General features: G+C 35.8%; 1 protein-coding gene across 8 annotated transcripts in view; it reads left to right on the top strand.

Moving 5' to 3' along the window:
- The window catches only part of Hgsnat (Heparan-alpha-glucosaminide N-acetyltransferase), a 78,550-nt gene that overhangs the window by 33,905 nt on the left and 21,877 nt on the right, over positions 1–22,768 (top strand). For 3 of the 8 annotated variants that reach the window (XM_089239827.1, XM_089239825.1, XM_089239826.1), the window contains exons 8-12: positions 1,560–1,667; positions 5,085–5,233; positions 12,920–13,032; positions 17,301–17,422; positions 19,259–19,385. In XM_089239827.1, the coding sequence (XP_089095953.1) occupies positions 1,560–1,667; positions 5,085–5,233; positions 12,920–13,032; positions 17,301–17,422; positions 19,259–19,385 (619 nt within the window). Of the gene's footprint in view, positions 1–1,559; positions 1,668–2,988; positions 3,097–5,084; positions 5,234–12,919; positions 13,033–17,300; positions 17,423–19,258; positions 19,386–22,768 lie in introns of all 8 variants that reach the window. The other 5 variants (XM_089239832.1, XM_089239830.1, XM_089239831.1 and 2 more) reach the window with 2 other exon arrangements.

Below are 22,768 nucleotides of genomic sequence, written 5' to 3' on the forward strand. Positions count from 1 at the left end.
CATAGTGAAATATTTTTTATTTAGTCAGAGAGACTTTTTGTCTTTTGTTATATTTAATGATAATAATATATAATGATTAGGGGCGCGGTAGCCCAGGTCGGTAAGATACTCGCCTAAAGTACCAAAGGATGTTTAGAGGTATCGCGAGTTCGATACCCGGTTCGTCCTTGTCAGAAAACTTTCCCGACACAAGGGGTACAACAAAAATGGCGACATGACCGCAGCAAAAATTGCTACCGCAGGGAGTCCCCCATCGAGGGGTTAGCGCACCAACCTCTCGACGAGTATAAAAAAAACAAGCCTGGCGTTCGGAATCGGCAATAAATTGTAGGTCCCGGTCTAATTAGCCCTCGTGTGCAGAAAATGACCGTGATGCGACAAAAATGATCAAATGATATTTTCAAAAGCTTTTAAAACTCTTGAGATGTTGTAAAGGGTGAGTTTAGAACAAAAGTGAGTTTTTAAAGAAAAGGGGGACACGCTGTATTTTTTTCAACACTTTATATTTTCAGATCACATATTTCATTGATTTTTTCCCCTATAATGGAGAGAGTCAACCCTCCATCATTACAATCTGCTCTTTTTTTGCACATCCTAGCTGTTGTAGAGAGAAAGAATATAAGGATATTTTCAAATGGAATATCAGGGTTTTCTTCTTACTGAAAAACATTTCTGGCTTTCAATTTTTCATACTAGACTAGATTATAGCATTTACAAGAATGGTGCCTGCTCTGCCTGAAGTGGTTTTGCCTATTGTTTAGTGCATATTGATGGGCTGGTTCAAGATGCACCAGTTCAAAAAATTTCATTTTTGAGTTATGCGCACCATGAATATGATGAAAAACGCCTCTAAATATCCCACTGATATGTAAACTCTGAACTGTGCTTATATGCTCCCCACTCCAGTTTAATGTGAGCTGACTCCCATTAAGTTCCAAACAAAGTGAATCTTTAAAACACTGATAACTCTAAACAAGAAATTTTGAGTTGTTGCCGTCTTGAACCAGCCTGTCAATATGTAATTGAGAATTTCAAAGGTTTATCAAAGCATGAAAATTTGTATGCAGAATATACAGATTGAAAAATGGGGGAAAGCCAGTGTAAGAGCTTTATCAGCTAAATCCTTTGACAAAAATGTATGTGTTATATAAAAGGCTTTTGTGTTTCTATGGAAAAAAATTCTGTAGGATTATGAAAATATTTATTTTCTCTGGAAGTGTGTATTTTTTAATGTGCAGCCTTCTTTCCAGGAATCAAATTACTCCATTAAATAGACCTAAACTTTTTATAAAGTTAATTTTTGACCAGACTAGAAATGTCATCAAAATTCTAAAGAATTTATTATATTAAATTTCAAGTGGAAACAAGACGGTTATAAAAGAAAAGTCTGAAGAATTCAAATTCTTAAATTGTAATCACTAGTGTTACTATGATAACGTAAATATTTTTTCCTATTTTTGTGTTGTTTTTACCTGCAGTCATCAAATTTTTTCTTATACCTGCTTTATAAATGGTCAGCTAACTGTTGTTTGCTTTTGCTTATCTGCTTTTATTTTCAGACTATCTGTGATAATAATGATCTTTGTCAACTATGGTGGTGGGAAATACTGGTTCTTTCATCATGCACGATGGAATGGTTTAACTATTGCAGATCTTGTTTTCCCATGGTTAGTGCAATAAAATATGTTTTATGTGTATAAAGTCAACTTGTGGTATTCATATGGGTGGTTGACTTAAATTAGTTTCTGTGATTTTCCAACTTCTCAAGACATGGATGAGAGCCAGTTTCCCATTAAAATGTCTCTCTACAGAGAAGTAGAACAGGCTGACCTACAACATGATTCTTACATAGCATGCAAGCAATTCAAGCAATTGTCATTTTCACTTCAAAATAAGGATGACAGACAGCAGCACTGGCATAACATGAAACAAGCATAATTCTGATAATGTAAATAAGTTAGGTTCACGCATATACCCACACAAAGAATACATTCCTGTATGCACCAATTCATTCTAAATTTCAATGAGGAATGTTTACAAGGTGCATGTCTGGTTAAGTAGTAGTGATACTCGTGTGTTGCATTCCCACCATAAGCCAAATTACTCTTTTTATAATTCTAAACCCATTTTTTACTGGCATGTAACTGTTGAATTTGAATCACCATCAGCCTTTTTATTTTTTAAGATATACACAATACCTTTGTCTTTTCTTTTATCTTTAAATCAACAAGAATTTCTCTGACTTCTAGAGCCAGTCTTAGAATCATACTTCTGTCTTGCATATAGTAAGGTTATAGTGATAGATATAGAAGATATAGTATTGGTATATAGTGATTTCGACCGTGTCATTTCTAATGTGTATCTGTGAAATGAATTATGCCAGGGAAAGGGTTAAATTTGGTTTGTTAAAATTGTTCAAACAATTTTGTGTATGCTCTTCCCCTCCCATTTCTCAGCAAAAAAATGCTTCAATTTTAATTAGCCCTATTCCCACCAATTTTCTGGAAAAAATAACATGGGTTTTTTTATATTTCACATGTTGGGAATTAGCTATTGTACAGTGATAAGAATAGACACCCTGTATGTGTGCAGGACTACCAGTCAGTAAAGAAAATGAAATGTTACTTGACCATCTTTGACTTGAGCAGATATTCCAAACAGAATCAACAGTAATCAATTTATTACGCCCGTCTAAATCTTTCTAATTTTTTTTTTCATCATATGTTGTGGCTTTTGCCCCCATGTTTGCTTTGATTCCTAAAGTTTCTTGAAATTGCTGGCTTGCTTTTCATTCTATTCTAGTATTTGCTCTGCATTGGAAGTATTTCACTTCTTGCTATTTTTTATTGCTGAATGTCAATTGGATTTTTCATATAGTTCATGGGTTTTGTTTTTTTTTTTTACTTGTGTTTTTTTATTATAAATATCCAAACTTCTATCTTTATTTCTTTTATGGTGTGAAGTGGACAATATTTCTGTTCATTTTAGAATAGCCATAGTGCTGATGGTATTTGTGAATTATGGGGGAGGTAAATACTGGTTTTTTGATCATATTCCATGGAACGGACTAACAGTTGCAGATCTTGTTTTTCCATGGTTTGTATTTGTTTCATTTTCTTTGACACAATACATATTTCTATAAATTCCTATGTTTTTTTTTCATCAAGATATGTACATTATTTCATATGTATGATTCATCATGAGCATCAAAGCTTTTAAAACTAAATTTTGCTATATGTACTTTGGTGTAATTTTATTTCACAAGACGTATAAAAAGGGTACAAACAGCATAATTAATTCTTTTTGTCTTCTGAGAAAGTTATTGCTATGCAGCTTAGCTGCAACCTGGCTCTTGAAGTTAATAATGTTCATTATTATATTAATCTGTTTTTTATTATAATTTTCACCTTTATTAACTTTTCTATTTCATTTTTCTCCAATATTTCAATATGTACTATAAGAACACATAAAAATTCACATTTCAGAAGAGGTGGTGGAGACCTGTTACTGCTATTAAGTTAGAGCTTTGTTTTTATAATTTGTTGTCCTAGTAAATTTATATTTGGACTGCGACATATGGAGTGACTACTTTCAAACTTCTGTCTGCAACTTCAAAAAAGTTTAAAATATTTATGTCCATAGTATACATCATTTCATTCCTTTAAATACCCATTAAGAAAATATTACTCAGAAATCACCAAAGAATAAGGCAAATATACCGAAAGTACAAAACTCTTAATGCATTTCGACACAAAATGTGTCATTTTTAGAGGAAAAATAATAATCACTAATCACGCTAACTGAGTATCCCACTTGGGGTAGATACCAAATCTTAACTCGCGGTTACTTCGCGGAAAAAAGTATGTCTGTTCACTTTGAAAATCATAGAATGAACAAAAGAATGTAATAAAGTGAATAGACACACTTTTTTTCTGCTGAGAAACTGAGGGTTAAGATTTGGTATGCAACCCAAGTGGGATAGCGGTATCCTCAGTCAGCATGATTGGTGGTTATATACTTCTCCTCTGAAGACAACACCAACTGTGTATATCAAAATACATTAGGAGTTTTGTATTTCCTGTACATTTTTCCTGTTTGTTGGTGATTTCTGAGTATTATTGGGCAAAGTTTATCTACTGTTCCAAGAAAATATCAATGAAAAAATAAAATTTATCATTGGCATCAAGAAATGCGAGGATCCGGGTTCGAACCCCACCGGCGCCACAGTGGTGGTCGGCTGAAGTTGGTTTTCTGTGGTTCCCAACTTCAAGGCGAGAATGCGAGCCGATCTTCACGTTAAAAAGTCTCGCCACAGAGAGAAACAGGCCTACAACGTTAAAAATATTCAATCATTACACTTCACTCACAATTTGAAGTATAGATGGCAGCACTAAAATATCATACACAACACTAGCTACACACTCAGATTGTTAGGACACTTTGTTCCAGACTCTGCCACGAAGCTGGGCTGGAAGAGATCTCGGCAACGGGATAAGTCCAGTGGCAGAGACCCTGGCGTTCATTCATTGACATCAAGAAATCTTGATATAATCTAAAATATAGAGTAAGTATGTCGGGTCTGACTGGACCATGCTTTTAGACATTACAGAAAAATTTGAAGATATTCTATAAAATTTGAAAAAATTTTAGCAATTGAAATTTTTCTTTCTATATATAATTTGATGCAAATCAGAGTCCTATAAAATGGTATACTATTAACAGGTAATTTCTAAATTTTCCTGTTACTGGCTCTTGCACAAGGTTTTCAATGTGATGTTGACATTGATGGATAAAGCACTGTTAATGAAATTGTTTTACCTCAGCCACAAATCAGAAATTGAAGATTTACAAACATTTTGGACACCAAAGAGATTTAAGATAGGTTCAGAAAAAAAATTCTGTGACTTCTTTTCATTCGGTGTCCTCTATCGACAAAAATTTGAACTAAATTTTTTTTCTGATCAAAAGAAATCTGCAAACCACATTCAAATATACCAATCCCTTCAATTTTTATGAATTTTTAAACTATTTACAACTCTATGGGACACCCTGTATATAATATTTTATTTTATTTATTTTTGCAGGTTCATATGGATGATGGGTATGTCAATGGCCTTATCCATGCGTTCACTATTGAGAAAAGAAGTCCCTCGTTGGAAAATTTTCACCAAAATTGTGAAGCGAAGTGTCATACTTTTTGCCCTTGGACTCATGCTCAACACACATTGTTTAGGTTGGTAATTACATTTTTTTTTATTTGCATTGTTGTGAGATGCCTTTGAGCAGATTTTAGAAGCAGTTGCTTATTTATAAATCCACTTGTGCCCATTACATTATACAGGGTTCATAGCAACCTGTAAAGTCTGGAAAAATGTGAAATATGTCAAAAGTCAGAGAATAATTCTTAATATTTGGGAAAAGTCAGGAAAAATCTGAGGAGGAAAAAAATTTAAGGGGATAAATCCACATTCCAGTGGTTTGTCTGCACTTTTTACCATAGAAGTTTATTTCTTTCAGATCCCATGGAAGAGAAAAAAAAACCTTATCAACAGTCTTTATCTGCATTTTCTTTCAGATTCCCTACTGAGAGAAAGTTGGGTATACAGTGAAACCTTGATATAAAGATTAATCCCTCTACAACAATGTTTTTTCAAGTCTTGTTTGGAAATGTCTATACTCTAATGCTAAACTGCTGTCTCTTGATATAACAATAATCCTCCTACAACTATATTTTTCTGGGTCCAAAAGCATCATTATATCTAGGTCCCACGTATTGGGTACCAATGTTGGTCAAGGTCACTGGACCTGCTTTCTGAATAAATGGATGAAGAGGTCTAAGGAGGAGACACCCACCTTTTCATTGTTGAAAACAAAGCTAATACCAGCTCTAATTTATTTTCCATCTCATCTGAGAAAATGTTTCACCCGCTTACTTTTTTTTTCCTGCCTCTGTGTAGAGGGCTATTCAAATATCATATCTATAGTAGGGGTATAGCATGGGCAGGTATGTCTGCTACCTCTGTTTGTCTGGCAGTAAAGGATTCTCATTAAGTAAGAGATGAGTTTTTTAACACTGTGGCCTCGCGTCAATCCAAAAGTGCAAGTCATATCCAAAAATATTTCAGAGCTCCAAACCACTTGCTCCTTTTTTTGTTTAAAACTCTTTTCAGATTCTGTGTGAAAACTTATTGCAAGATTAGTTGAATCTGATAAATTGGAGGCTGCAGCTTCTAAACAAAAATATTAATATAGGCTTTGCAGCAAAAAAGTTCTTGTGCAAAGCAAAACTAATGACAGAGATATAATTGAATTTTGTCTGCAGTGTACAAGAGGCTGTTAGTTGTTATTGTTAAAGGAAAAGAGTCCTCTTAAATATTCTATAGTTCAGAGTTCAGGGATTGTCAGCACTATACCCAGGAATAATCAAACAGTTCCGAAAATTGACATCCAGAGAAAGGAAGTGATGCTCCAGAGTTTGTATCTTTTGAACCAGATAAGTGATGATTTTGCTGAAAAAACAAAAGAACAATATGTTAATCTAACAAGTGCTGCCAATTTTGGTCTCGAATATAAATTTGAAAATTTCTGCAAAGTAGGGTCGTATGAAATTATGGAAGGTTTTCAAATGTGTTTAGTTTTCTCAAACGACAATGCATCTGTCAGAGGCACAACATGTAGAAAGCATTGAGGAGGCTGAAAGTTGCCAGTCGTCCTGTATATACAGGACTAAGGTATGTATGCAGGAGCAGGGGTGCATTGCATTACATATTTATTCATTATTTGAGGGCTCAGCCACCTCACAAAATTTATTGCTGGTTATTCAAACAGACTCGGCCACCACCCTCCTCCCCACTTCTGGTGCATATAGTGTTTGTTGAAAGGCTTTTTCATAAACAAATCTTTGTCGAGGAAACTTACACTTCAATACATCAAAGATGTGTATGATGCAAAACAGAAACTGTTGGAATTCATACCATTGACATCAATGCGAGGGCCTTCTCTCATATATTTGAGGTAGTCATAGAAGATACAAACAAGACATAGAGAACAAGCAAAAGCTACAGGAGCCAGAAGAAAATTAAAAATAGAAGTAAAAAAGGAGAAAGAAAAAAATATCAAGTACTTGGAAGGGAAAAAAAGACAAATTAAGGGTAAAGCTGAATTAGGCCGGGATTACACTATAAAAGTTTGATCAAATCCCTTTTATAAAACTTGAAAAATCCAGCCAATAAAGCTCATAGTTTACTTTTGAGCAAATGCACTCCATAATCTTACTGGTTGCATTTTTCAAATTTTATAAAAGAACTTTTAGAAAACTTTTATAGCGTAATCCCGGCCTTAGAAGCAGAATGAATCGGAAATGAATTGAATGATTCAAAAAAAAGTTTTGTGCATGATAATTATGGTTTGAAAATTTTGTCAAATTGTTATTATTACCACAGCCTTTGTTTATGTAATTTTTTTTAGATTATAGAGACAGTTTATCATCAATATCTAAATTATTTTTTCCCAATATAACAACATTTTTGCTTATGTTTACTGAATTGGGCATGGAATGTGCCAGTGAGGGGGGGTAATAGCTACATATGCAATATAGAATCCTATGAGTTTGATTAAGAATGGAGCCATGAGAAAATTCTCCTTTTATGAAGGCAGGTGTACAACAACCCAGCTCACTCTCAGTTAAATTTAAGTTTTCCCCTAATATAAAATCGTTGGCGGATGTCAATACAGAATCACACAATACAGATTTTTTTAATGTGAACAATTACTCTATTATTACAATTAAATAAACTCAGTTACATGATAAATTTCAAAAATTTGAATTTTCTTTTCAACAATCAAATAAGCACATTACTACAATTTAAGGTTTACATTAGGCCGGAATTACACTATAAAAGTTTGATAAATGTTCTTTTATAGAACTTGAAAAATGCAACCAATAATTGTATCAGTTACATTGGAGCAAATGCAACTGATAGTCTTATTAGCTGCATTTTTTATGTTTTATAAAAGAACTTTTATCAGTCTTTTATAGTGTAATCCCAGCCTTAGTAAAATATCACAAATTAATGTATCATAATTTATATAGATCTCACCCGATCGATGGCCAATATCAATTCATAATGGTCTATATCACTACTTTACCACATACCAACTCCAGTCATATATTGTCATATGGCAATTTCCAATCTGTGGAGTTGGGTGGGAAATGAAGGCATCATCTATTGGTGGTTGCCCTAGGCTCGGTAGGTAAATAACTTTCTTCTGATGTTCTATGCCCGGATTCAAACCCATGGACATTGATGGTATACCACTGCGCCACTCGGGCACTGGTCTATATGACTACTACTTTACCACCACAACAACTCCGATCATATATCGCCATATGGCAATTTCCAACCAGTGGAGTTCGGTGGTAAATGAAGGTTTCATCCATCGGTGGTTGCCCTAGGCTCGGTAGGTAAATAACTTTCTTCTGATGTTCTATGCCCGGATGCAAACCCATGGACATTGATGGTATACCACTGCGCCACTCGGGCACTGGTCTATATGACTAGAGATGTGATTCTTTATTCTTATGACCAGGAAATTTCTAGAAGTTTTGTTTCTTTCTCTGGAACTACCTTTCCGTGGCACCACAATCACATTCAAACATAAAAGAATATATTATCAGTATATGAACTCTGTTGCAATGCTACACACACAAATATAAATGGGACTTACTAAGGTACTGCTCATCTCCACTGGCTCCCTTGTGGGCACGGCATGGTCAACAGGCACTAAGTAGGAAGTCTGCCAGTGTTTCTCAATCACCGGGCCCTGACATCATTCATACCAAGCCGCGAGTAATCAGCCGTTTAATTCTTCCTCTTCATTTTCTGTTGGTGTTGTGTTTGACCGAGCCTTCCACTCACAAAAATGCACGAAACTGAGCCGCTGGCTTGCCAAAGTTGAGAACCACTGGTCTATGCGCATCCGCATTGCCTTCCCATGCACATCGTACTGTGTTAGTAGCAAGGCCAAGAACCGTCAGGGAGAGAGCATCATTGGATCAGTCCACAATTGACTCAAGAAATCAACGAATGGGAGATCACAGGGAGATATGTTGTTACCATCATCAACACAAGCATGTGACAATCTCCACAGAGTGATTAGAGCATAATCACATTGGAAGCAGAGAATATTTACCGGGGGAAATTGTATTATCCATTCAATCATCATTATGAGAGTAGTGAGATGATCAAAATGAAATTACATAGATTCTGCCATAACATCGAGATGATCTTGGAAGTACTCAAGGCACTTTAGCTTAGATCATAACTGAAAAAAAAAAAAACAGAGGAAGAGAACATTCACAATACACAACTGGTATTGAAGGAAAATTTCCTGGTCATGCATGACCATAAGAGCCATTCAGCTTCAAGAATCACTGTCACAGAAATTAGCCTAACATCCCAAAAAAGAATAAAACTAATTCACATACATTCACAAAAGTATCATAATATTGAAAAATTGTGTCAATAAAAATCTGGCAACAACAAAAAACTCAATATTGAAGCCCTTACTACAGTCAACCAAAGAGGTTAGAAAACTACTGGAGATGACATGAGGAGGGGGAAATTGAAGCCATTGTGGCAACCCTATGGGCTGACTGAGTAAGCCCAAACAAATGGCTTTTGCTGGACTGAATACATTTAAAACCTAAATAACTAAATAAATCTAAGCACCCTGACTATTTAATGTATCTTCAGGTAATCGACATGATCCGAGTGATAGAAAAGATATGTTTTCCCTTATATAAGGGGTTGTATTTTTAATTTCTTTTGAAAGAGGGAGATCATTTTTCACTCTCAACTGGACATAAGATTTTAGTTCAATGCCTTCAATTTATTTTAAACATTTGATATATCCTATTAATTTCTATGGGAATATGGTTAATTAAAATAATATGAAGTTGCAATATAAAGTGTAATTTTCATTTTTTTTTCTTTTAACTGTTTATTTTGGCTTTTTGTTTTGTTGATCTTCATTGCCTTTTTGTTTTGATTAATGATAGATCCAGGGCATTTTGGAGATGTTTCAGACTTGTCGATGCTCATCTTGAAATGGGAAATTTTTATTTCTGAATCAATTCTGAGGTGCTCAGGTCTCTGTGCAACAAAACCTGAGTGCCTGAGCACCTTCAGTTCTGATGCCACTGTGATAGACCAGACAATATTATTCAACAATATTTCAAACCAGGGCATCTCAAGAGCATCATGGCCTCCTAAGCAAAGTGAATTTTCTGAGGCCCCAACCTGGCCAGAAATGCTTGCCAATGAATTAGCATGCTTACTATTGAAAATTTAAACTAGATCTCATTATCTTGAGGCTCCTGCCGGGCCGTGCTCATGTGGGCCCATGCATTAAGACAATATTGTTTCTAATGTGTGAGTGCTCGACTCCAAAGAAGATGTAGCATTAGAGAGCTGTTGGGTATGCACCATGGCCCCCCACATCCTGAAGAAAGATCCCAAAGCTTGGACCTTTGGTAGGCTTTATAGCATGAAAAAAAAAAAGAGCTCCTGCATCAGGATGGGGGGGGGGGGCATGTCAAGCACCCTCACAGCATTTCTAGCAATTTCTAGCCGAGCATCCCAGAATAAATTCAGAAATCAAAATTTCCTGCACAAAGTTAAAAAAAAATCACCCATAAGTCTAAAATACATTCTTTGCTTCTGAGTGTTATATGTAGGAGATAAACTGAAGAGCCAAAAAAACTGGTACAGGTATGTGTATGCAAATAAAGAGATATGGAACCAATCAGAGTACGGCGCTGTGGTCGGCAACGCCTATATAACACAACAAGTGTCTGGCATAGTTGTTAGATCGGTTACTGCTGCTACAATGGCAGGTTATCGAGATTTAAGTGAGTTTGAACGTGGTGTTATAGTCGGCGCACGAGAGATGGGACATAGCATCTCCGAGGTAGCAATGAAATTTGGATTTTTACGTACGACCATTTCACGAGTGTACCGTGAATATCAGGAATCCAGTAAAAAATTAAATCTACGACATTGCTGCGGCGGGAAAAAGACCATGCAAGAACGGGACCAACGACAACTGACGAGAATCATTAAACGTGACAGACGTGCAACCCTTCCGCAAATTGCTGCAGATTTCAATGCTGGGCCATCAACAGGTGTCAGCATGCGAACCATTCAACGAAACATCATCGATATGGGCTTTTGGAGCCGAAGACCCACTCGTGTACCCTTGATGACTGCACGACACAAAGCTTTACGCCTCGCCTGGGCCCGACAACACAGACATTGGACTGTTGAGGACTGGAAACACGTTGCCTGGTCTGACGAGTCTCAGTTCCAATTGCTTCGAGCTGATGGATGTGTATGGGTATGGAGACAACCTCATGAATCCATGGACCCTACATGTCAACAGGGGACTGTTCAAGCTGGTGGAGGCTCTGTGATGGTATGGGGCGTGTGCAGTTGGCGTGATATGGGACTCCTGATATGTCTAGATACGACTCTGACAGGTGACAGGTACGTAAGCATCCTGTCTGATCACCTGCACCCATTCATGTTCATTGTGCATTCCGACAGACTTGGACAATTTCAGCAGGACAATGCGACACCCCACACGTCCAGAATTGCTACAAAGTGGCTCCAGGAACACTCTTCTGACTTTAAACACTTCCGCTGGCCACCTAAATCCCCAGACATCAACATTATTGAAATCTGGGATGCCTTGCAGTGTGCTGTTCAGAAGAGATTTTCCCCCCTTCCTCTTACTCCTACAGATTTATGGACAGCCCTGCAGGATTCATGGTGTCAATTACCTCGAGCATTACTTCAGACATTAGTCTAGTCCATGCCACGTCGTGTTGCGGCACTTCTGCGGGCTCGCGGGGGCCCTAAACGATATTAGGCAGGTGAACCAGTTTTTTTGGCTCTTCAGTGTATTTTGATTTCAGAATACATTCTAAGGATGATCAGCCGTGTGCTACAATATTCTGTAAGTGCTTGAACGTCCTTTGCTACTGTGTATTTATGGTTTTGCTGCCTGTATGCCATACAAATTTTTCCACACTTATTCCGTTCCATAGTCTCATATTCTTGAACAGGTATTACTGAAATATGCTGCCCATCTGAACCTTCCACTATTGGGTATAGCATATTGAGGGAGAAAGTATTAAAAACAAGTTGCTTTACAAGCCGCGATAAACCATTAGAGCTTAATTTTTTCTTCATTTACACTTAATTATTTTGCCTTTAGTAATTTGATAATTTCTGGTAATACTATATTTGACTTAAAAATTCAATTCCAAGTAAAAATGTAACTTCAGAAAAGAAGCAGACCTTTAAAAAAAAAGTTTGAAGCATTTATTTTTAATTTTTCTAGCTGAAATCAAGAATTAACATTGTTTCCCCTCTTTCAAGTTACTGTTTGTTTAGGCCAGTGTTTCCTAAAGTGGGCAATGGAATGGTCCGGGGGAGGGGGCAATAGAAGCTACGAGTATAGCATAGGATCCTATGGGTTTTGCTTGAGTAAGAAGGGCAATGAGAGAAAAAAAATTCTGAAAACGGGGGCGATGGAACAAAAGTTTTTTGGAAACTATGGTTTAGGCTTTCTGGTCCCTTTAAAAAGAGAGATCACTGGCTTCATCTATCAGCCCGGATTCCCCATGCTTTCTTAATGGAAGCACTGGCAATGCATAGGTGGAGATAGACTTGAAAGTCTGGGAGGGCACAATGATGATTGCTGGGGGAGGGGGCATGATGATGAAGATGTCAATTCATATATACGCATATACATTAGTATATATGCATCTTAGCTCTTCGATGAGTTTTTCTTTTCTTGATGAAAATCAGTGATCTCTGATAATAGAATATTTTTATTTATCTTTCTCGTGCAGCGGTGGATCTAAAAGACATTCGCATTTCTGGAGTTCTTCAAAGATTCAGCATATCATATTTCATCGTTGCTGTTGTTCATCTGTGGTTTGCAAAAACTGAAGAAGCTTCAGAAGTAAGTTGAGGCAAAAATGTTCAAAAATGCAGTTCTAATGCTATTTATTTTTGGAAACAACAAACGCTAATAGTGTGGCATTATTGCACACTTAAAAAAACACACGTTTTATTCTATTACAAGAAATGATCTTTGAACATGAGCAGAAATTTAAAAAAAAAAATTTATATGATACAGTAAATGTGATATATTGGTGATTACCCATAATTGCTTATTATTATGCATGATCACCACCATTGTCTTGGTAAGTTTGATAAATTTTCCTATATTTATCACTTTTAGCAGTGATTATGCATAATTCCCAAATAAAGTTGGCAAGTATGATAAATATGGCAGAAAACATGCAAAAATATCACTTAAATTCAACAGCTTAACAGTCATTCTAGTATGTGATGGGTGCGCTACACATATTTTGGCATGAAAATTAGTGTTATTAGGATAGAAAATGTATAAATTAGTTAGCTTTCTTCACATTTATCAAGATTTTCAAACATAATATAATAATATCATCAATCGAATCAATCATCCTAGACTGAATTTTGAACAAACTGTTCGATAAATTTAATTAATTCATTGTCAATTTATCATATTTACCAATATGAGCTGGGGAATATACATAATCACTAGTAAATGTGATGAATTTGCAAAATTAATCAAACTTGCTAAAATTGTCAGTGGTTATGCATAATAACTGGTGATTATATGCACAGAATTCATCACATTTACTGTAAAACATATACACTATTGGAAAATAAAAATGCAACACCTTGAAAAGGTAATGCTTTGATCTGAAATTTCAAAGAGACATAAGGTATGGAGCATAGGTGGAGATAGACTTGAAAGTCTGGGTGGGGGCAATGATGATGATGGCAATTCATATATATATGTATATACAGTACATTAGATCAGTTGGCTTCGCTATTGATGCTGTTCCCTTCCCCCATATCTCCACCCATGGTATCAAGAAAGATGCAGACGATGCTTTCATCATGATTTTACCATAAATCATGTGTAAAGGGATATCCAAGTTAGCTATAAGCCAGTGAGTAAAAGTGTCCGCAGGTTTTTGTACTTCTACTTTTGCTTGCATTTCTTCTCACCATCAATTGCAATGTCTCTCTGAAGAAATAGACAGTAAAGATTCAACAATGTGAATATGAAAATAACAAAAGAGGCAGAATTATCTGCATACGTGAAAGTTGGTTTAATGTAGTTGAGCACCACAATGACTAAAATGGGAGCACTGTTCACATATAGTGGTATCATTATGTTCACTCATTCACAGCTCCTGTCAAGGAGGTTTTGGCTGACCATTGGAAATTAATGAACAAGCTGATCACCTACTCCAAAAAAAGAAAAGTAGTGACTGGTGTATCTCACGTGGCAGTGTATTGCACCATTGCCTGTCACAGCCTGACTGAAAGCAATGTACTTCTGCAGCTCCTGTGTCAATATTATTGTCCAGCACAGCATTTGCTTCTTACATCGATGCATAGACTACATTGTCCTCATTGGTAAGGCTAAAACAAACTGGAGCATTCAACAGTGGAAAGAGGATGGCTTTAATGATGGATCTTGCTTTCGTCTTGGTCAAAACTATGTTTGACAGCAGGTACGATACCTTGCGATAAAAAGAAATTAACCATACTGTTTGTGTTAGAGGTATACCTTTACGTTAAAGGTTCCGTAAGGAATATTAACATGGGTATCTGTCTGGTATACTTTCTATATTATCGGTACACAGACGTAACACCTTCGTTAAAACTTTGTGGTGCCATGACCATTACATCGCGATCAGAACTGATTATTGAACAGTTACATTCTTGGTATGTTATGTAGTAGTTATTTTACAACTATTGAATGGTCCATTTATCCGGCAACATGCCACATTACTCCAACAGGATAATACATGTGACATGTTGCCAGGGCATCCAAAATGTAATATATATGAGCCCTTATACTTAAGCACGATACCATAGCCAACCAACTGAAAAGATCTTTCACCCATTGAAAACGTGTAGGACATGGCGGGCCCCTGAAGAGTTTGAATGCTATCAGATTCAATGAGCAATTTCAACAAATTCAGAGCATTGTCTTACTGAAATATGACAAGATATACCCTAGCACATAGGCGGAGATAGACTTGGAAGTCTCGGGAGGGGGGCACGATGATAATGATGTCAATTCATATATACATTAGATCAATCGACTCCACCTATGATGCCCACGCATCTCCGCCCATGGGAGACACCAAAATAATACTGCTCTTGGGGGAGAGAGACAATAAACAAGCTTTGAAATTGTTGTTTGGCTTTTTGAAGTTCGTAAATATAGTTATTCTTTTTTTACACAGAACATATAGGCCAGCAGAAAAAGAACATTTACTCCATCACACAGAGCCAGTATCAATTTTTGTCCCTCTCTCTCCCCCCCCCCCATATTTCTCAAAAGAAAAAGACCGGCTTTCCCCGGTAAATTTCCCATGAGCGTTGTAAGCGCTAACGTGGCCACTTTTTTCGTGCCAAGGAATCAGTTTCACTGTGGTCAGTTCAAGATGGCTAGCAAAGGCAAAAGGCACGTAAAATTTTAAAAATATATATAATTTATTATATGAATCAACCTAATATGCAGTAATCAATAGAAATATGGTGGAAATATGGAAAATTAGGATAAAATTAACACAAAAATGGAATCAACGAAAAAAAATATGGCATTTATAAATGCGGCTGATAAAGAGTTTACAGATGCTGCTGTCAGGGTTGCCAATTTTAGCACGAGAAAAGTTGCCACATTAGCGCTGACTCCTCCTGTAATTTTGAATGAACAAAAACAGTGAATTGGCTAATTAAACAAGGCTGTAATATGATTTTTTTAGGGGAAAAGGCATTTTGCTGGCCATTTACTGTGAAATTCGAAAATTTTACAAAGGAATTTATTGCCTTTTCTTAAATATGCCATTCCATCAAAAATGTCGTCTAGGGCACTGTGTCCCCGATTTTGGATCTGACCATGATATGTAGCAACACGGGTCGCAAGTATGAATGAAAATTTACTATCACCCGAGGCCAGTATGCATTTTTTCGAACAGAAAAAGATTAAACTCAGCACCCTTCCTCGTTCAGTGCCTGTGGAACCACACCCCCTCCCTCTCTTATTATGGCCATGGCAGCAACTACTGAGAGACAAAAATGTCTCCATAACAAGGTCTAAAAGGGGGGAAAATCAAAATTGATATTTTTTTATACAACACAAAGAATGGAGTGTAAGATGTCGATATTAAGGCAACAATCAGCACCGTGAAGATGCTCTTAATTAAGTTATGGCCCCAGGCATTAAAAAAAAGTAGGCCCCTTAAATTACGAAAAAAGTGTAAAATAAAGTTTTTTCTGGGCCAAGGGTACACCCCCCCCCCCCGTATCACCGCCCATGCCCCAGCAGCACATAGAAGCACTCTATCTTAGCCTTCCGTAATTCATTTTTCTATTTTTCTTTGTAAAACCCCTGAAATAAAATATATTACCTTTTGATTTTATGACAATTTACTCATTTACACATGCATTTCCTCTGGTAAAAATTTCATCCATATAGCATAAAGCCTTCAAGGTGTTGCATTTTAATTTCTGGTAGTGTATGTAGATAGTATTTGCTCAAAATCTGGTTGAGTGTCTAATATTTCAAAAGTGGAAATATTAATGATGTAGAATGATAAAACAGATGATAAAACATTTTAATAGGCTATTCAATTGAATAAAGTTTGTCTGAAGGCGCGGTAGTACAGGTCGGTAAGATACTTGCCCAAAGTACCAAAGGTTGTTTAGGGGAGTTGCGAGTTTGATACCCGATTTGTCCTTGTCAGAAACTTTCCTGATGCAGGGCTACAACAGAAATGGCAACAACCTGACCACAGAAAAAGATTGCTACCGGAGAGAGTCTCGCACTAATGAGTTAACACACCAACCTCTCGGTGAGTGTAAAAAACGGCAAAATGCTGAACACTGCCATTTGGAATAAACAGTAAATTTAGTTCCTGGTCTACTTAGCCCTCATGTGCAGAAAATGACTGTGGTGAGACAAAAATTAATACATGATCTGTTTGTCTGAGTAAGTCATTGCAACCCTATATTGAATGTGGTAGCAAAGATTATTTTTGAAAACCAATTTTCAGAACATTTTTAAAAGATTATACATAGTTTGTTTAATAAATTAAAACATTAACTTTTCATTAACTTTCATTCCGGAAGAATATTGAAAATAACTATTTTTTCCAGGTATCAAAATTTCCAGCTTTTCGTGATATATCTCTGTATGTAGGTGAATGGTTAATTATGATTTTGATCTTGGCTTCTCATCTTTTGATCACATTTATACTTCCAGTACCAAACTGTCCACGGTAGGTAAAGCATTAAATTATTTGTGTTTCAAAGTGTTAGTTTGCTTCATTTATGTTAAACAGCTTTGATGGAAATTATACATGCATGATAATGTAACAATAAGATGTTATGCATTGTAATTCTGATACAGATGACTAACAAATAGAGATTTTCAAAATGAATGACAAAAATAATATTCTTGTGGGAAAAGACAATTTTCATGATCAATTTATTAATGAGTAGAAAAAATTTAAATTAAGGAACATGAGCTATATTGCTCAAACCTTTTTCTCTTTAAATCATTTGCTAGAAATTTTGCTAACTGAAGGGCTTGCAGCAAAAATGGGGGTAGTTTCATTTTTGGCACTTTTGAATTAAACCCACTTTCTTGTTTAAAAAAACAATCTCTATGTGTGGTGCAAGATGAAAGTAACTCCAGCAGTTAGTTCCCTTATTTCTAAATAGATGAAGCTAACATCATCAAAAAAAAAGTTATGTTCAATTTTATAACAGAACTACAAGATTCTAAATTAATGGTAACTAATGATTTATGTCAGTTAGTGGGGATGCATGAAAATTAAAATTGGGAATCTCTATCACATGGCTATCTCCTCTCAGAGCAACCTTAATGTGGCCTGGGGACCTTAAATGCACAGGTATCCCTATTGATAATGAGATTTAGTACCATGATTTTTAGTACCATGTAGCAGACTTCTTCTTGGCCCAATACAAAGTGCTTTTCTTGATGTGAGTGAAGTATTTCAAAGCCTCGCTCAAGATTGGAGTTGAATGGAAGATGATTACCCAATACCCGAGGAAACTTGACAGCTCTCCAGTTAGATCTTCACACTACAGCCAAAATGACAACATAGGAAAAACATATGTCTCAAAAACTGAATGTGAAAAAAATGTGCAAGTTGTCTTTGCAAAAGCACCCAGAATGTGCCAATATTTCATCCAATTTCTACTTCAGATGGACCTACTTAAAGTACTTCATGAGTATGAACTTCAATATCAGGTTTTGATTCCCAGTCAGGGCCTTAATTTGATTTTTGTTAGTGGGCAAACAGAATTTTTCTGTCCCACCACTGCAGTATTTGATGATTTTATTATTGTATTTTTGTTCTTTCCTGAAATTTTCTGCCCCCTAAGGATTGTTGGCCCTTGCAGTTTCCTCCTTTGCCCTCCCCCTAGTTCTGGCCCTGCCCAAGATCATACACTTGCCCATGGGCGGAGATACGGGGCATGGGGCATTGCCTCCCCCGCCCCCCAGTGTCAAAGGTGGAGTCAACTGATCTAATGTATATATCAATTGACATCATAATCATCGTGTGCCCCCAGACTTCCAAGCCTATCTCCGCCTATGCACTTGCCAAACATGTGACAACATCGAAAAAGAACTTAAGGGGCCCTGGCCAGAAGATCTTTATGAGTTTCAAAAAAATAAACCACCTACTTGATACAAAAAGTCTTTTCGTCACTCGGGATATAAACCTTTTGCAACTCAATTTAGTAGTTTATTATTTTATTTACCCCAAAAATGAGATGATTTTAAAAATTTGAATTTTTGTTTGGGAGTTATGGCTCCAAAATTAGAAAATTCACCCAGTTTCAGAAAATAGGTATTTTTGGATGTTATTGGTGATGAACCATGCATAGGTGCATGGACTATAAGTGGAAAAATACTTTTGACACAACTTTAAAATTTGAATTTTAAAACTTTTTTAATTTTCCTAAAAATGGAGCTAACTCCTTCTTGCTGTAAGCCCTTCAATTCCATAACAACACCTTTACTTCAATATATAGTAATATTAAATATTTACATAATGGAATGTTTTATACTGATTTGCTTGCAGTGGATACATAGGGCCAGGTGGTCTGCACATGGATGGGAATTACTCTCTATGCACTGGTGGTGCAGCTGGATATATTGATAGAGTTATTTTGGGTGAAAAGCATCTATATCAGCACCCAACTTTTAAGGTAGCTTTTCAAGTTATAAAAAAGCAAGCGAGTGAAAAAAAAAGAATTAATCTCAAATTTTTCTGCTCATTGTTAACCATTAACATTTTCATGTCATAAGCTGCATGCTCCTTTGTTTATTTTTGTGAACTTCCTTTTAATAAAAATATTACATTCAGTCAATTAATTTTCAAGAAATAGTTTTTTTAATACATCCGTCTCTCCTATGTTTATATTTTTGTTCCTTTAGAATCAGATGTTAAATTGAATAGGTTTAGTTTTTTTTTATCAGCCATGAGCTTGGCATGTTTGGGTTACTGTGGGCTTATATCACAATGCATAAGATTAATTTTGAACTGAGCGCAGAGGTGAGTTGCGACATAAGTGATGACAGTAAATTTTTTTTATACAGTGAAACCTGGTTGTACCCCCCCCCCCAATTAAAGCACCAACCCTGCTTAGCGCCATAAATTTTCAATGAACAAATCCTTCCATATAGGGATTATAATGTAAAAAACCTGTTTTATGTAGTGCCAACTCCTTAGGTGCATGCAAAGTCTATGTGTCATTCTTCAAGAATTTCCACATTTCTTCTCCCATCATTTTGTTTCCTTTTTTTCGAAAGAAACTGAAGATTTATCCTTTTCATTCCACTGTTATTATCAGTCCACATAACAATAATTTAGAGCAAATGACTTGTAGAATAAAGAATAGTGTGGTCAAGGGTCTTGAAAAGCACATTTGTAATAAATACTTGAAGGTGTGTGAGAACCCTAAACTTAAACAACCAACCTTTTCAAGGGTACAGATTTATTGATAAGGGAAAGTGTACAATGGACATATTGCACCAGTTTGTTCAAGGCCGTAAAGTTTTTCAACAGTGCATGTTTTTCCTCGCTGGTCATTACATTTTTAGTGGTATGGGTAGTCAATCATGTGGAAATTAGTTTTTCTTTCAATATCTTAAAAACGGGAAATTTGTAATTATAAAACCAATACAGGCTATAAAAGCAATACCACCATTTTCCCCCTTTGTTTATTTTGTTTTTTTACACATAAAAGACGTCACTAAATTTATGCAGAATTAAAATAATTCAGAGGTAACTGTATATTATTGTTAAGTATAGCCCCCACAAGGGTGGGGTTAACATGGCTCTAGCCCTGGAATCCAGTATGATTCTCATAATATTTTTGTTTTTTCACGTATAAATTTATTAACTATAGATGGACCTGTCTAACGTGGCAGCCCACCAAAGGTCCCATCCTATGAGCCTTGCTCCAGATTGTTAGGACCATGCTGTTAAGTTTTATATTAAGAAACATTCAAGTAATAGTATATTGTTTACAATTTTACGAATTTTCTCAACTTAAAATTGAATGAGTATGAAAAAAGTTATTATATTCATAGAGCTACCACTTATAAGACATTGATATACAGTTGTTCATATAAAAGTGTGTAAATTCATGTAATGGAGCTTCTCTGAAATGCTATTCCGACCATGATCTGATGTAACGCCTAACTCGTTATAGTGCCAAAATTTTTTGAGATGGTTAGTGACATTAAATCAGGATTTGACTGTATTTATAAAAAAAATATTAAGCAATTATAAATGTGAAAAGTTTATTTATCTTGATTGCTAATTGCCCAACCTATCACAATTATTGAGACTTTTTTTTCAATTACTGATTTTTGTTCTCCCCCCCCCCCAAAAAAAAAAGAGCTGTATCTGTATATTTACTGTATATATTTGCATAAAAGCCAAGTTTTTTGTTCAGAAAATCTTCCATATATTGGAAGGGTCAGCTTATGCACAAGTCAGTTTTTGAGGGAAAAAATTCAGCCCAAGTTTTATCGACCCCCCCCCCCCCCCCTTCATAGCAAAGTGCACTAATGATGGCCTGCAAAATTGGTTCAACTCAGCCCACAAAAACAAAACCATGTTTCATCATCATGGGAGCAGACTCTGGGCTATCAATACACTGAGACTCCTACAAGTTGGACGCAATTTATGGTAATTGCTATGCAAGATTATCTAAGGCCACTCATGCACCAAGAGGCCCAGAAGCAGTGCTCAGGTGATCCCCTGCATTAAGATGGTCCTACATCAAAGGGGTTTCCAAAAAAGTATTAATGCACACAGCACTGTAATTACAATAGTTTGTGGCCTGCAAATGGTAGCAATATCTCTTTTATCCGGCCAGCAGAGTGAACATTTTGTACAACCATGCCTTTTGCTCATTCTGTAACCATTGATACAATAGAAAAACATTTTAATGCTATCTTCCAAAGTTGAGGATGAATAGGGGGGGGGGGATATTTCGAGGTTTGATCATTTTTCATTTTTATATCTTAAAAATATAAATTTTTTCCTCCAAAATAAGTCTAATTTTTTAGGAGCTGGTTATACACGGTTTCAAATTTTCTATCGTTTTGGTGATCCTCAAGTTGAGTGGTCAGCTTATACATGAGTATATATGGGAAGCCTAACAGTGAGTGCTTAGTATCAGCCATGGTATATGCTCGATAGGTGCTGCAATCTATTTCTCAAATCAGTAATATAAATTAATGTAATTTTGAAATTAATACACAGTAAGTGGATATTGAATAAGATAATAAACCAGTTAAATGGATAATTTTTTTTCTAGTCCTATTAATACAAGTCCTACATTAATACAAGAAAAACTGAGTAAGTGGATACTATTTATATTTTAGATAAGAGAATTATTGTATTTTGCATACATAACTAAATAAGTGAAATTGAAAGAAAAAAAACCATTTGAGACAACTTATCGCATTAAAATCTAAGAACCTCAAGTCTTTCCACATTCATACTTAAAAAAGTATGAAACTAAGCATTCTCTCTTCATGTTTTCTCTCACATAAAATTCATTTTACCCGCATTTAATACTTTTTTTCCCAAATTGTCTTCATTTTTTGAATTTGAATATTTTCTAACTGGGTTTTGGGACACACGAGAACTGTATAAAAAGTTAATTTTTTTATTTTAATATAACTATGGAACACGAATGACATATCTAAGTACTACATGTTATTTGGAAACTTTTTCTAATTGAAAGCATGCCTCTAGGATGAATGGTTCGCCAGTAAAATGTCATACCCCCGTTTGCTATGCACCCTGTATATATGCCTATATTAGGAGTATAGAAATATTGTATTACCAATCTGAATGCTCTACCCTGGTAGATTGTCTACATTAGTTGTGTAAGTTTTGTTATTATTCCATTATATATATACAGTCAAACTTTGTTAGTGGATCACCTGGATTATGAGTCACCACACTTACAGGGTCACTTTTGTATAATCCTGATTACCTTCAATGCCATTCTTATGTTATTAAACTCCGGATAATGTATCTCCCCACTCCGCTTAAGGAGTTGCTTTT

Source organism: Pholcus phalangioides, unplaced genomic scaffold (assembly GCF_987345545.1).
Source record: "Pholcus phalangioides strain wild (caught in Gottingen) unplaced genomic scaffold, Ppha-v1.0 ptg000011l_1, whole genome shotgun sequence".
In the NCBI taxonomy this organism is placed as follows: Eukaryota; Metazoa; Arthropoda; class Arachnida; order Araneae; family Pholcidae; genus Pholcus; species Pholcus phalangioides.